This window comes from Acanthamoeba castellanii (assembly GCF_000313135.1).
Source record: "Acanthamoeba castellanii str. Neff unplaced genomic scaffold scf7180000084669, whole genome shotgun sequence".
Classification (NCBI taxonomy): domain Eukaryota; phylum Discosea; order Longamoebia; family Acanthamoebidae; genus Acanthamoeba; species Acanthamoeba castellanii.
The window spans coordinates 432,199-442,964 of NW_004457554.1; the positions used below are offsets into that span (position 1 = coordinate 432,199).

Below are 10,766 nucleotides of genomic sequence, written 5' to 3' on the forward strand. Positions count from 1 at the left end.
CCTCTCTCCTGGCAGCAACGCCAACGACCAGCTGCTGCGGATCTTCAAATATCCTCTTAGCCCTTCTTCCCTTCCCTTCCCCTCCCTTCTGCTTCTTTGCTCCGTCCTTGTTCTCTCTTGTTCTCGCTTCGCTTCGCTTTCTGCTAGTGTTGTGTTTGCCTTAATTCCATTGTACGAAGCTTGGCACACCGACTGAGGAGTCTTGGCCAGAAGTCAAGCAGCTTCCGGACTACAAGGTGCTCCCTCCCTTCCAGCTGCGCCTCGTGGCCACTGCGAGAAGACCGAACAAATTGTTGCTGTGACACCTTAGCGCCTTGTCGCACAGTCTGACACCCGAATGCTCTCTCGGCCACGCTAGGAGGATTTCCCGCGATACCCCACCATCTCTCTGAAGACGCTGGTGCCAGGGCTTGACGAAGACGGCTACAACCTGATCGAGGTTCGTTTGCGTTCCTCTCCAGTCCTGCGTGCGACGCGGACGGCGGACTTAGTGAGTAGCCTTTCCACTTCTCACACGACTCTGGTGTCTGTGTGTGTGTGTAGCAAATGCTGCGGTACAACCCCAACGAGCGAGTCTCAGCAGAGAAGGCCATGAGACATCCGTACTTCTCCGACGTGATTCTCCCCAACTAGAGCCTTCAAACGACGAGCTTGCTTGCTTCTGTCCTTCTCTCCTCCTCTACGTACGGCCAAGACTACATGAGCCTTGACCGCACCGCCCTAACGGTACCACCTTCCGGCAGAGGAGTGGAGCAAGACAGGAACAAGACCCCCCGTCTGTCTGTAGAGCAATCTCTTCTTCTTCTTCTCTTTTCCATTCCTCGTTGTTCTCTCTATTTTGTTTTTGGTGTAGAGGCCACCCAGTTACAAATTACACGCATGTACCATCCGCTCCCCGCTTCTTGCACACTGCTGTGGGGGGGGGGAAGAACGAAAGCGGTGCAGGTGCGGAGAAGAGCGAACGTGCTTGAGATGAAAACATTAAAAAAGCACACAGCCTCCGCCCTTAGTAATCAGCTGCTGCGGCGTAGGGGCGTTGCGAAGCCTCTCCTCGGCTTCGCCACGCAGTTTGGCCTCGAGTTCGGCGCGTGCTGTCGCCAACTTGACCTCGGCCTGCAGCTCGGCCTCCCGGATGGCCGACCTGGCCTTCTCCTTCTCGAGGGCCGTCGCGGCGTCAATCTCGACCTGCCTCAGCCGCGCCACCTCGGCTGCGCGTTCGGCCTCAGCGGCGGCCTTCGTGTCGTCGTACTCCTTCTGGGCGGCCTCGAGGCTCTCGATGGTGAACCGCGCCGGCTTGTTGCTCTGCATCACCTGAAGGAGCAGGCCCTTGGCCGACTCGCGGCCCTCGGCATACATCTCGTCCATCCGCTTGTTCTTCGATGATCTGTTGTCGATGAAGAGCACCTTTTTCCGCTGAAGAAGTTTGAGATGTTTAATTTTGGTGCAAAGCAATCCCCAATCATAAAACCTCCGTTTCGACCGAATCGGAGAATAAAGTTCTTCGAGATCTTCGGCCGAACCGAGAATAAAATTGAACTGCAAGCGCGTCGACTTCACAACACAACCCAAGTCTCAACAACAAGCCTACCATGTCGACCACCACACGGAGGGCTGTGCGCGTGGCTCTCGTGGGCCTCACCGGCGCCGGCAAGACCGCACTGGGCCGGCTGCTGTGTCATTCCAGACCCGACCTGTTCACCCCCTCCAACTCGGCCTCCAGCCAAACGCCCGGGCAAGTGGGCGAACTGGCCTACCCCGAGCTGCACCTCCTTCTGCGCGTCTTGGACACGATGGGGCTCGACGACACCCAGCGCCCGCCTGAAGTGGTGCGGCAACAGACCACCCAGGGCATCGCCTCTCTCGCCGGCGGGGTCGACTTCTTCTTCCTTTGCATGAAGGCCGAGCGCTTCACCGAGCCAACCTACGTTGCCTACAAGTACGCACACGACGCACGACACGACACGACCCACACAAATATCTTTATATTGGCAAAAGGTACCTGCTCGAGGGAGTGCTGGGCGAAGGGTGCCTGGGCAACGTGTGGCTGGTGGTGACGGCCTCGGGCGCCGATCTGAGCCGCGATAGCGGCGCCCAGCAGGCGTGGGTGCGTCAATCGCGCAGCAATCGCCACTTTGACGAGATGGTGGCCCGGCTGGGAGCCGATCGTATCGTGTTCGTCTAGAACCCGCCCGAGCCTGCCGCCGCGGGATCCCGCGGGGCGCGAGGAGGAGTTCAACGCGCAGCGCCGGGACGAGGCTCGGGCCGCGCTGCTGCGCGTCATCACCGCCAACGCGCCGACGCGCTACACGATCGCCGAGCTCGAACAGGCCCAGGAGGCCTACGATCGCCAGTGCCGCAAGCTCGAGGCGAGGGCTGCCGACGAGGCGCGTCGGCTGCGGGAGGAGCAGGTGCGTGCGGCGACCGAACAGGAGAGGGCGCAGCTCGAGCAGAGGCTGGGGGAGATCGAGGAGCGGCTGCAGCGGCAGCTGGGGGAGCTGCGGGCGAGTCAGCAGCGGGCCGTGGAGCAGGCGGCCGTTACCTACGTCCAGCACAAGACGAGGGCACTCGACGTGGTCATGGAGGGCTTGCAGGTGGTCGGAATGGTTGTCAGTGCCGGCAAGTGCGTGTTGCAATAAACGAATGACTTAGCAATTACACTCAGAGGGCGTCCAGGAACTTTTGATAGACGCGGGCGCAGATCTCGGCGTCAACCAAAGCCCCGTGGGTGCGCCTTGGACCAAAAAAAGAAAAGAAAAAGGAAGCGGGTAAGGCAAATAATACACGCCGCTACACCACAAGGGGCGCATGTACCGTTCAATGATCTGGTCAATGCGGAAGTGGCTGGCCAGGTCGTCGAGCGAGTACGCCATGCCCGGGTACTTGGCACGGTAGTAGCGCAGCGTGCAGAACACCTTCCGGTCGCACACACCGCACACACGGCACACACCGCACACACGGCACACACGGCACACACGGCAAATAAATACAATGAAATGGTGGTTTGGGGTGAAGAAGAGAGTGAGGAGCGCACCTTGTTGCCGTTCATTGGAATGTCCCACCGACGCAACTCCTGGCAGAGCATGCGCATATCGAACCTTGAAGGCCAAGTGGAGCGGAGGTGTGAGGAAGTGTTGGCCTTCACTTCGCAACGAAACTCGCACGACGGATATGGGAAACCTTACCGGCTGTTGTGCGCGACGAGCGGCGAGTGGCCAACCCATCGCATGAAGTTGGTGAGCACGATCTCGATGGACTGATGGTACGACAGGAATTCTGCACCGGTGAAGAATTGTTAGTGTGTCTTGTGTGTGTCTTGTGTGCCTTTTGTGTGTGTGTCGTGTGTGTTACCTTCGGAGAGACCGTGAGCCTTGAAGGCATACGGGTTGATCGAGCCCATGGCCTTGGCGTAGCTGCGAATAGAATAGTAGTTCTTTCAGTCCATGTGCACAAGCCTCCACACCACTTTCTCTCCCGACCCACCTCTGAAACACGATGCCCGTCCGCTGCCCGTCTATCAGCTCCACGGCCCCGATCTCAATGATGCTAATGGTCACCAGGGGTCAGTGCAGCGTTAATTAATTATCGTTCACGCACCACCGCACACGGACGATCCCATATCACGCACGTGCACAGCGCCGTGAACTTACCTGTCATCAGCGCCAAAGCCCGATGTCTCCAGGTCGAAGATGACGACCCGGCCCTCCTCGATGGGTAGGAGCACGTCGGTGTAGCGCACGGTGTCACTCACCAACACCTTCGTCTCGAGCGTCACCGGCGCTACTGCGATCAGTGGCTTGGCGTCAAGTGCTGTGTGTGTTGTGTGTGTCGTGTGTGGTGAGCGCTAGGCCATGTCGCCGCCAACTCGTATCATCAGGATACGCGAGGCGACTGGCAAGCCCTGTGCCGCACCGGCCGCCAGCTGCTCGGCCGACTCGCCGTCGTCAACAATGGAGCCGCTGGACTCGGACGTAGTGCTGCTGTTGCTGCACTGCATGATTTCGAAGAAGCGCAGGGCCTGCTCGCGGAGCACAGCCTTGCTTTCTCTCATCTCCCGCTCCTTCTCGGCCTGCGCCTGTTCGTACGTGATGGTGAGCTACAACCTGTCGTGTGTGTGTGTGTGGTGTGTGTGTGGTGCGTGTGGTGCGCATGCCACGTGTAGGCTGTCGATAGCCAACTGACCTGCTGAAGCTGCTTGGGCGTGAGAACCATCCAGTCGGGCAGCCTTCGCTTCGCCTTATCCCCCTTGGCCCGCCGTTCCAGCTCGCCACCAGCACCAGCCGCGACGGCCTCGCCTTGTTCGTGCTTGTTTGCTGCCGTCTCCCGTCCCGGCTCCTCGCCCGCCCGCTCGTCTCGTTCGTTCTTTCGCTCCTCGCTTCGTTCTTCTTTTCCCCCTTTTCTTTTCTTTTTCTTCTGCTTCTTGCTGGCCGCTGGTGGCCGTGTCGGGAATGACGACGCGTGCGTGCATCTCCTCCATCTCCATGCTCTGTGTCATCTCGGAATCCTCATCGCCTTCTTGCGCTCGCGTATCGCTTTCCTTGGCACCATCATCACCACCATCATCACCACCTTCCTCTTCATCTTCTCTCGCAGCCTCGTCCGGCAGCTCTGTCGCTTCGCTGTCGCGGCCGTCGAGGTCCGCCTCGTCGGCGCCCTCACTGTCCGGGTAGTCGACCAGCCTCGGCGGGCCGCCCTCGGGTCCTAACGCGCCGCCATCTGCACCAACCACCACCGCCTCGGCTGCGTGCGCTACGCATTCGAGCTCCTCCGACGTCGTAGACGATGTCGATGTCGTTGTCTTGTCGTGTGTGCCGTGTGTGTCGTGTGCGATGATGATTGTTGTCGTGGTGGCCAGCTTGCGGTTATTGGTGTTGGGCGGTGGCTGCTCACGTCGTCGCTTTCGCGGGCGACCAGGACCCAGGCCAGTTGAGTCGGCGGCAGCACTGGCAGGTGTCCCTGCGGAGGAGGAGGCCGAGGTGGCCTTGTCGCTCGCCTCCACCTCCATGAACTCCAGCAGATCCATGTCGGCTTCGTGCCGTGCCAACTCCTTTGATTAAATGCAGTATATAAATCAATTAACAAGAATTCGACAACATAAATGGAACAAAACACCACTGGAAAGGTTGGCAGCTGTACCATTTGCCGAGCGGACTACGTTGCCTTCCTATATTTTGATTAATCCACACATACGGCTGGGTTGAGGTTTTTGGGATTTATGGAACCCGCTATCAATATCAATTGATTTCCAAGAAGTGATCAACGCAGGCGACGCCAGGGCCAGGGTTTGAACCTGAGTCTTCCCCAAGGACGACGAGTGCCGGCACCAAGGCACTGCCGGCCCAAGAATTTTCGGTTTCGGTCGAAGTCGACAGATGCCAGAATGCCGTAAGAGGTCCAAGAGAAAACCAAGCCACCGCAATCATCAACTAAGATGGAGTCATCCTCCGCTGTCGAAGAACTCTCGTCATCGTCTTCTTCCTTGTCCTCGTCTTCCTTCTCCTTGAACCCGCCCACAGTCCTGGATGACCACAGGGAGCAGCTGCCACCGCCACCCGAAGAGCTCGTCGACCCCATCACCCTCACGCTGCTGGTAACCCTCGCCCAATCCAATCATCAGGTTCTGCTGATTGTCCAAACTCTCATTTGTTTTGGTTTGGTTTGTTTTGTTTTGTATACAAAACAAACAGGAGTATGCAGTTGTGGGGCCTTGTGGGCACAGCTACAGCAAGGAGACGATCACCAAGTGGCTCAGTACCGGTCCGCGCTCCGAGTGCCCGGTGTGCAAGACCGCCATCACCCAACAGCAGTTGATCCCCAACTGGGCCCTTCGCAACGCCGTCGAACGGTACTTCATTCTTCTTTTGTTGTACCCAATTCCTAACAGTCTTCATCTAGGTACGAGCTCGCCCACGGCCTCCAGAAGAAGAAGAAGCAGGAGCAGAAGAAGACAGCTGAACCAGAAGTTGAAAACGTCAAGCTTGAGAGCCATCAAGCACCAATTCAGCCTCAAGCTCAGCCTCTACCACAGCCCCAGCAGCCTCGACCACCTCGGCCTCAAGCACAACCGCAGCCACGGCCTCAGCCCCCGCAGCCCCCGCCTCCCCCGCCGCCGATGCAGCCAATGGAGAGGGTGTGCGTGTGCATAGACGTCCCAGTCTCGCCCTCGAGCTGCTGCGGCTGGGGCTGCAAGAACTTTGGGCTGTGCGTGGGCGCCACGCGGTGCCTGCGCAGGGTCAAGTACGTGCCGGCCTCCTCGTCTCTGTGCAGCCTCTCCTTCGGCCCCTGGAGCAACTGGTACTCTCGCTCCATCTGTGGTACGACACACCTAATGTGTGCGGTGTGCGGTGTGCGGTGTGTGCAGTGTGTGCGGTGTGCCGTGTGTGGCGATGGTGCGTCAGCAGCTGAAGAACGTGATGTGTGTATCAGGAGCGCTGTTCCCGCTCTTTGTGGTGCTGCTGGTTTTGGCTCTGGTGGTGGACGCCGTCTACCTCATGACCGTCGTGGGCCTTATGGGGATCGGCGCCTGGCTCCTCATCCTCGTCGTCCTGCCGCTCACGTTCTGCTTTGGTGGTGCGCGGGACTAGTCGAATTCCGTAAACGTTTGTGTGGCTTTTCATAGATAGAGCATCGAAGACAATGTAAACTCTAATATTAAAGTATTGTGTAATCATGCTACATGCTAGTAGATGAAGGGGAAGATGCGGTACTTGGCCACGCGGCAGTACTCCTGGTACGTGGCGCCGTACTTCTCCCGCATGCGCTGCTCGTCCCTGTGCTCGCGATGCATCAGGAACGGAATGAAGAACATCGAATGCGTCCACGGCTGTACCACACACACACAACACACCGAACACACGCAACATTCGTTGTTGTTGAGTTTATAGCAATGAACGACGATGAAAACACGACAGGCCGACGACGTACGATGAGGGAGGAGAAGCCGCAGGGAAGGGTCCAGCCGACGGCGATGAGGATGTCGCCGAGGTAGTTGATGTGCCGGCCAACACCTATGCGCATTGTCGACTCGTAAGTCTTTCGCTTCATTCTTTGCGCGTTGAGCGGGGGGGGGAGGGGAAGAAAAGAACGAAAAAGCGATGGCCGCGGGGAGGGGGCTCAGCATAGTGGAGGCGCGTACCCCACCAGCCGGAGGTCAGGAGGCGGCCGTCCTTGGTCGTCGTCACGGGCTTGCCCCAGATCTTGGCCTTCTTCCCGACGCGCTTGAACTCGTCCTTCTGGTTGTTCGCCCTGTGTACCGCATGCATGTGTCGTGTGAGATGATGAAAGAAAAAGAAAAGAAAATAGAGAGAGAGTACGCACTGTCTGAAGATGGTGTAACCGGTGAAGAAGACGGCGACGATGGCCAAGTAGGCGACGGGATGGAGCTCGAACGGCTCGATCAGGTAGTGCGCCTGGATGCTGTAGAAGAACGGATAGAACGCATGGTCGCCCCACTGTACATACGTCGCACGACACACACACGTCAGATGACATGACCGCACGGCACACGACTGGTGTGTGTGATGGTGGTGGGTGGTGGGTGGTGGGTGGGGGCGACGTACGACGAGGCCGAAGCCAAAGTGTTCGGCGATGATGTCCCACGTGGTGCAGATCTTGTGCTCGACCCACAGGTAGTCGATGGTGTACCACCAGGTGAACAGCAGGTACAGCCCCATCGGAATCGACACCACCCCGTACACCGCATACCTGCACATTCCGATCGTTGGCCGTGTGCGGCGGTGTGTGCGGCGGCGGTGTGTGCGGTGGGGCGTACTGGTGGTGGACGATGGAGAGGATGAGGAGAGCCCAGCCCATGATGAGGGGTCGGTAGGCAAAGTATTTGAAGTCGAAGCCCAGCATGCGCGGGTTCAGCTCCACGCCGTACCACAGGTCCGCCAAGACATTGCCGTGCGTCTCAAACTGGAAACCACCAACGCGTCAGGTGTGTGGTGTGTGTGTGTGTCGTGTGTGCGGCGGTGTGTAGTGTGTGTCGTGAGTGCGGCGGTGCGTGTGCGGTACCTCGTTGGAGAAGAAGCGGCCCTTGATGTAGAGGAAGAGGACCTGGGCGAAGGAGAAGTAGTTGACGACGGTGAAGAGAGGCCAGAAGTTGTCGTAGATGACGGTGGGCGTCCACCAGCCGGCGAACGAACCGCCGTAGAACAGGGCCAGCAGCAACACGAAGCTCCGGAAGCCGTTGATGCGGTACTCTACACATTGTATTTTTGTTATTATTATTATTTCTTGATAAAAAGCTCAAACAAATAATAATAAATGATTTATTATTATTATTGTTAGTATTATTAGCACACAATGAGTAATGGTGGAATAATTGAGAGATTAGATGCATGACGTACCGAGCTGCTTGCCATTCTTGAGGGGCACGCCGCGGCCGACGGGACCCGGGACCAGGTAGTAGCACACCACAAGGAATCCCCAGAACGTGAACCAGATCGCCAACTGCACAAACAAATCAGTTCGTCGTTGCCATTAAAAACAGAGCACAAATTTCCGCCGCTGTGGCGGCACACGGATCGCGCATTATAAAGATTGATTGATTAAAAGAAAAATTGTAATTTGTAATTTAAAAAAATGAAATCCAGGGGCAGGTACGTACGGCGGGGGTGGTAGGGGCGGCAAGCTGCTGGTAAAAACCGGTCAGGTCCTTCACCGCGTCCGCCAGGATGGGCGTCTTCGCCACAAACTCGGCTGCCATCCTCTTCGTCTGGTGTTGTAAAAAGTAAAAACCACGAACTCAAAGCCTTTTTTAACTATAATTAGGCTCTCGCCTATTGGTCCGAATGACGGGCTCGCCCCTCCACACAGCAGCTGCCACCTATGCTGCACCGCCTTCGTCTGAACGACACTGACAACATGCCAACGTGTCTCTATTTAAAAGTAAGTCCTACAAATGCTGTTTTAGCAGAGCACACACCCACCGCCGTTATCATGGTGAACAATGATGGGCCTGGTCCGAAGCACCAGCTCTTCCTGGCGCTTCACGGCCGCCTGCCGCTCAGCTTCTGCGCGCGCCTTCTCCCTGGCGATCTGGGCCTGCTCGGCAGAGGGCCGAGGCGGCGGCAGCGCAGAAGGCAGCTCCACCCTCGCCGCCTCAGCCTTGCGCTGGGCCTCGGCCGCGGCCATCCGGTCGTCGTGGGCTTTCTGGGCGGCCTCGAGGCGCTTGAAGTCGAATCGGGCGGGTGCGTTGGCCTTGGCCACGCTCAGGAGCAGGTCGCGGCTGGACTGGCGGCCCTCGGCGTAGATCGCGTCGAGCCGCGGGTCGGCCGAGGCCCGGTTTTCGACGAAGAGCACCTTGTGCGCGCCCACGAGCCGCATCACCTCGGACAGCTTCTGCTGGTTTTCGCGCGCGTCGCGCAGCCACTGGGCCTGCGCCTGGGAGTCGCCGGCCAGGTCCTCGGCGTGGGTCACCACCAGCCACGTGTTCTCCAGCGCTTGATTGCCCAGGATGACTTGGAACAGGTGCCTGGTGTAACGAATTGCTTAATAAGTTAACAAACATACATACTGGTCCAAAGAAAGAGTGGTAGTACGTACATGACGGCGAGGTGGTTCTCGTCGGTGAAGCGCTCCTTCTTGATGCAGAGGAAGACGAAGTCAACGCCGCCAGCCAGCGACTTGACGCCCTCAGTGATCTTCTGCCGTACCACCTCCAGCCCATGCACTGTGTCGCCCAGGCCCATGGTGTCAAGCATGACCAGCGCCAGTCCGCGGTCCGGGTATGCGGCCCGGGCCTGCTGCGCGGTAAAGGTGATGCTGGCCGCACCCCCTGAAGTCCTGAAGTTGGCGCCTGGACACAGGAAGTTGCCCAGCATGGGCTTGCCCACACCAGTCTTGCCCACCAGGCAGATGCATACCTCATGCACTGGTTTCAAGTTTGACATGTTGTGACTGTTGGTGGTGGTGAGTGAAGCGTGTGGGCTGAGGGGTGAGGCTTGGTAAGACCCCGACCACAACTCCTCCGTCGGTTCAGGCACTCGTTTTTTGTTGTTGCACGAGCAGATGCTGATGATGTGATGTTGTCCGTCTCTTCCTCCTCTGTTCCGTCAGATGTAGGGATGCAGATGGATGCATATGAGGACAATGCCCTCGAAGGACTGTATGACTTCGATTTCTTGTGAAAACCCAAAAAGATTTGAATGAATCCTCCTTCAAAGCACAAACCAAAACGTGCACGCCTGAGAGACAAAGCGAGAGCAGACACAGCTAGACTGATATATATATATATCTATATAATATATTTATAAGTTGTCGTCCATGTGCGTGTGAGTATAGACAGGGCATATATATGCGTTGTGGTGAAGTTGTGTGGGGTATGTACAGCACAGGAGTGCGGGGAGTGTGAGAGGAGAGATCGAACAATGATCGATTGCAGGGCCGCAGCGCTGTTCGGGGAGACATCGGTCATTGTAGAGAAGTCGAAGACGATGAAGAAGAAGATGATGGTGATGTGGTGGATAGCGAGGAGGTGGTCGGAGGTATATACAGGGTAGAGGAAGGTCGCTTAGAGGGCCTTGAGTCTCTTGACCTCGTCCTTGGTCTCGGAGGGGAGGTCGTCGAACTCCATCGTCTTGGACACGATATCGTAGTTGTTGGAGATGAAGTTGACGCAGGCCGAGCGCAGGGTCGACGCGAAGTAGAACGAGGCCAGCTCGAGCAGCGGCACGACGTTGTTGCAGTCCATGATGTCGATCAGCTTGTTCTCGCACTGGGCCACGAGGTCCTCCATCATGAACTCGTTGGCCAGCACCAGGATG

The 10,766-nt window shown here is 57.6% G+C and overlaps 7 protein-coding genes across 7 annotated transcripts; 2 read left to right on the forward strand and 5 right to left on the reverse strand.

Moving 5' to 3' along the window:
- Positions 1-871: 871 nt before the first annotated feature.
- On the reverse strand, positions 872-1,365 carry ACA1_114100 (uncharacterized protein; the record flags this gene model as incomplete). The annotated part of the gene is made up of 2 exons (XM_004342114.1): positions 872-912; positions 996-1,365. 2 exons carry the CDS (start codon positions 1,363-1,365, stop codon positions 872-874), a joined length of 411 nt encoding a protein of 136 aa, XP_004342163.1.
- Positions 1,366-1,589: 224 nt separating this feature from the next.
- Positions 1,590-2,636, forward strand: ACA1_114110 (uncharacterized protein; the record flags this gene model as incomplete). Its single annotated transcript, XM_004342115.1, is given in 3 exon segments — positions 1,590-1,936; positions 1,996-2,172; positions 2,183-2,636. The coding sequence occupies 3 exon segments, from the start codon at positions 1,590-1,592 to the stop codon at positions 2,634-2,636; spliced, it is 978 nt and encodes a 325-aa protein (XP_004342164.1).
- A 22-nt stretch (positions 2,637-2,658) lies between these two features.
- Positions 2,659-3,397, reverse strand: ACA1_114120 (DNA polymerase III, epsilon subunit; the record flags this gene model as incomplete). Its single annotated transcript, XM_004342116.1, has 5 exons — positions 2,659-2,731; positions 2,812-2,912; positions 3,032-3,095; positions 3,183-3,273; positions 3,349-3,397. The coding sequence occupies 5 exons, from the start codon at positions 3,395-3,397 to the stop codon at positions 2,659-2,661; spliced, it is 378 nt and encodes a 125-aa protein (XP_004342165.1).
- A 246-nt stretch (positions 3,398-3,643) lies between these two features.
- ACA1_114130 (uncharacterized protein) lies at positions 3,644-5,020 on the reverse strand (the record flags this gene model as incomplete). The annotated part of the gene is made up of 5 exons (XM_004342117.1): positions 3,644-3,780; positions 3,910-4,072; positions 4,180-4,410; positions 4,451-4,713; positions 4,888-5,020. 5 exons carry the CDS (start codon positions 5,018-5,020, stop codon positions 3,644-3,646), a joined length of 927 nt encoding a protein of 308 aa, XP_004342166.1.
- A 408-nt stretch (positions 5,021-5,428) lies between these two features.
- Positions 5,429-6,581, forward strand: ACA1_114140 (Ubox domain containing protein; the record flags this gene model as incomplete). Its single annotated transcript, XM_004342118.1, has 5 exons — positions 5,429-5,587; positions 5,685-5,842; positions 5,893-5,968; positions 6,116-6,311; positions 6,424-6,581. 5 exons carry the CDS (start codon positions 5,429-5,431, stop codon positions 6,579-6,581), a joined length of 747 nt encoding a protein of 248 aa, XP_004342167.1.
- A 95-nt stretch (positions 6,582-6,676) lies between these two features.
- Positions 6,677-8,707, reverse strand: ACA1_114150 (Ergosterol biosynthesis ERG4/ERG24 family protein; the record flags this gene model as incomplete). Its single annotated transcript, XM_004342119.1, has 9 exons — positions 6,677-6,820; positions 6,922-7,004; positions 7,133-7,242; positions 7,315-7,448; positions 7,557-7,701; positions 7,769-7,914; positions 8,014-8,201; positions 8,349-8,451; positions 8,609-8,707. 9 exons carry the CDS (start codon positions 8,705-8,707, stop codon positions 6,677-6,679), a joined length of 1,152 nt encoding a protein of 383 aa, XP_004342168.1.
- Positions 8,708-8,910: 203 nt separating this feature from the next.
- ACA1_114160 (AIG1 family protein) lies at positions 8,911-9,893 on the reverse strand (the record flags this gene model as incomplete). The annotated part of the gene is made up of 2 exons (XM_004342120.1): positions 8,911-9,475; positions 9,547-9,893. 2 exons carry the CDS (start codon positions 9,891-9,893, stop codon positions 8,911-8,913), a joined length of 912 nt encoding a protein of 303 aa, XP_004342169.1.
- Positions 9,894-10,766: the final 873 nt, after the last annotated feature.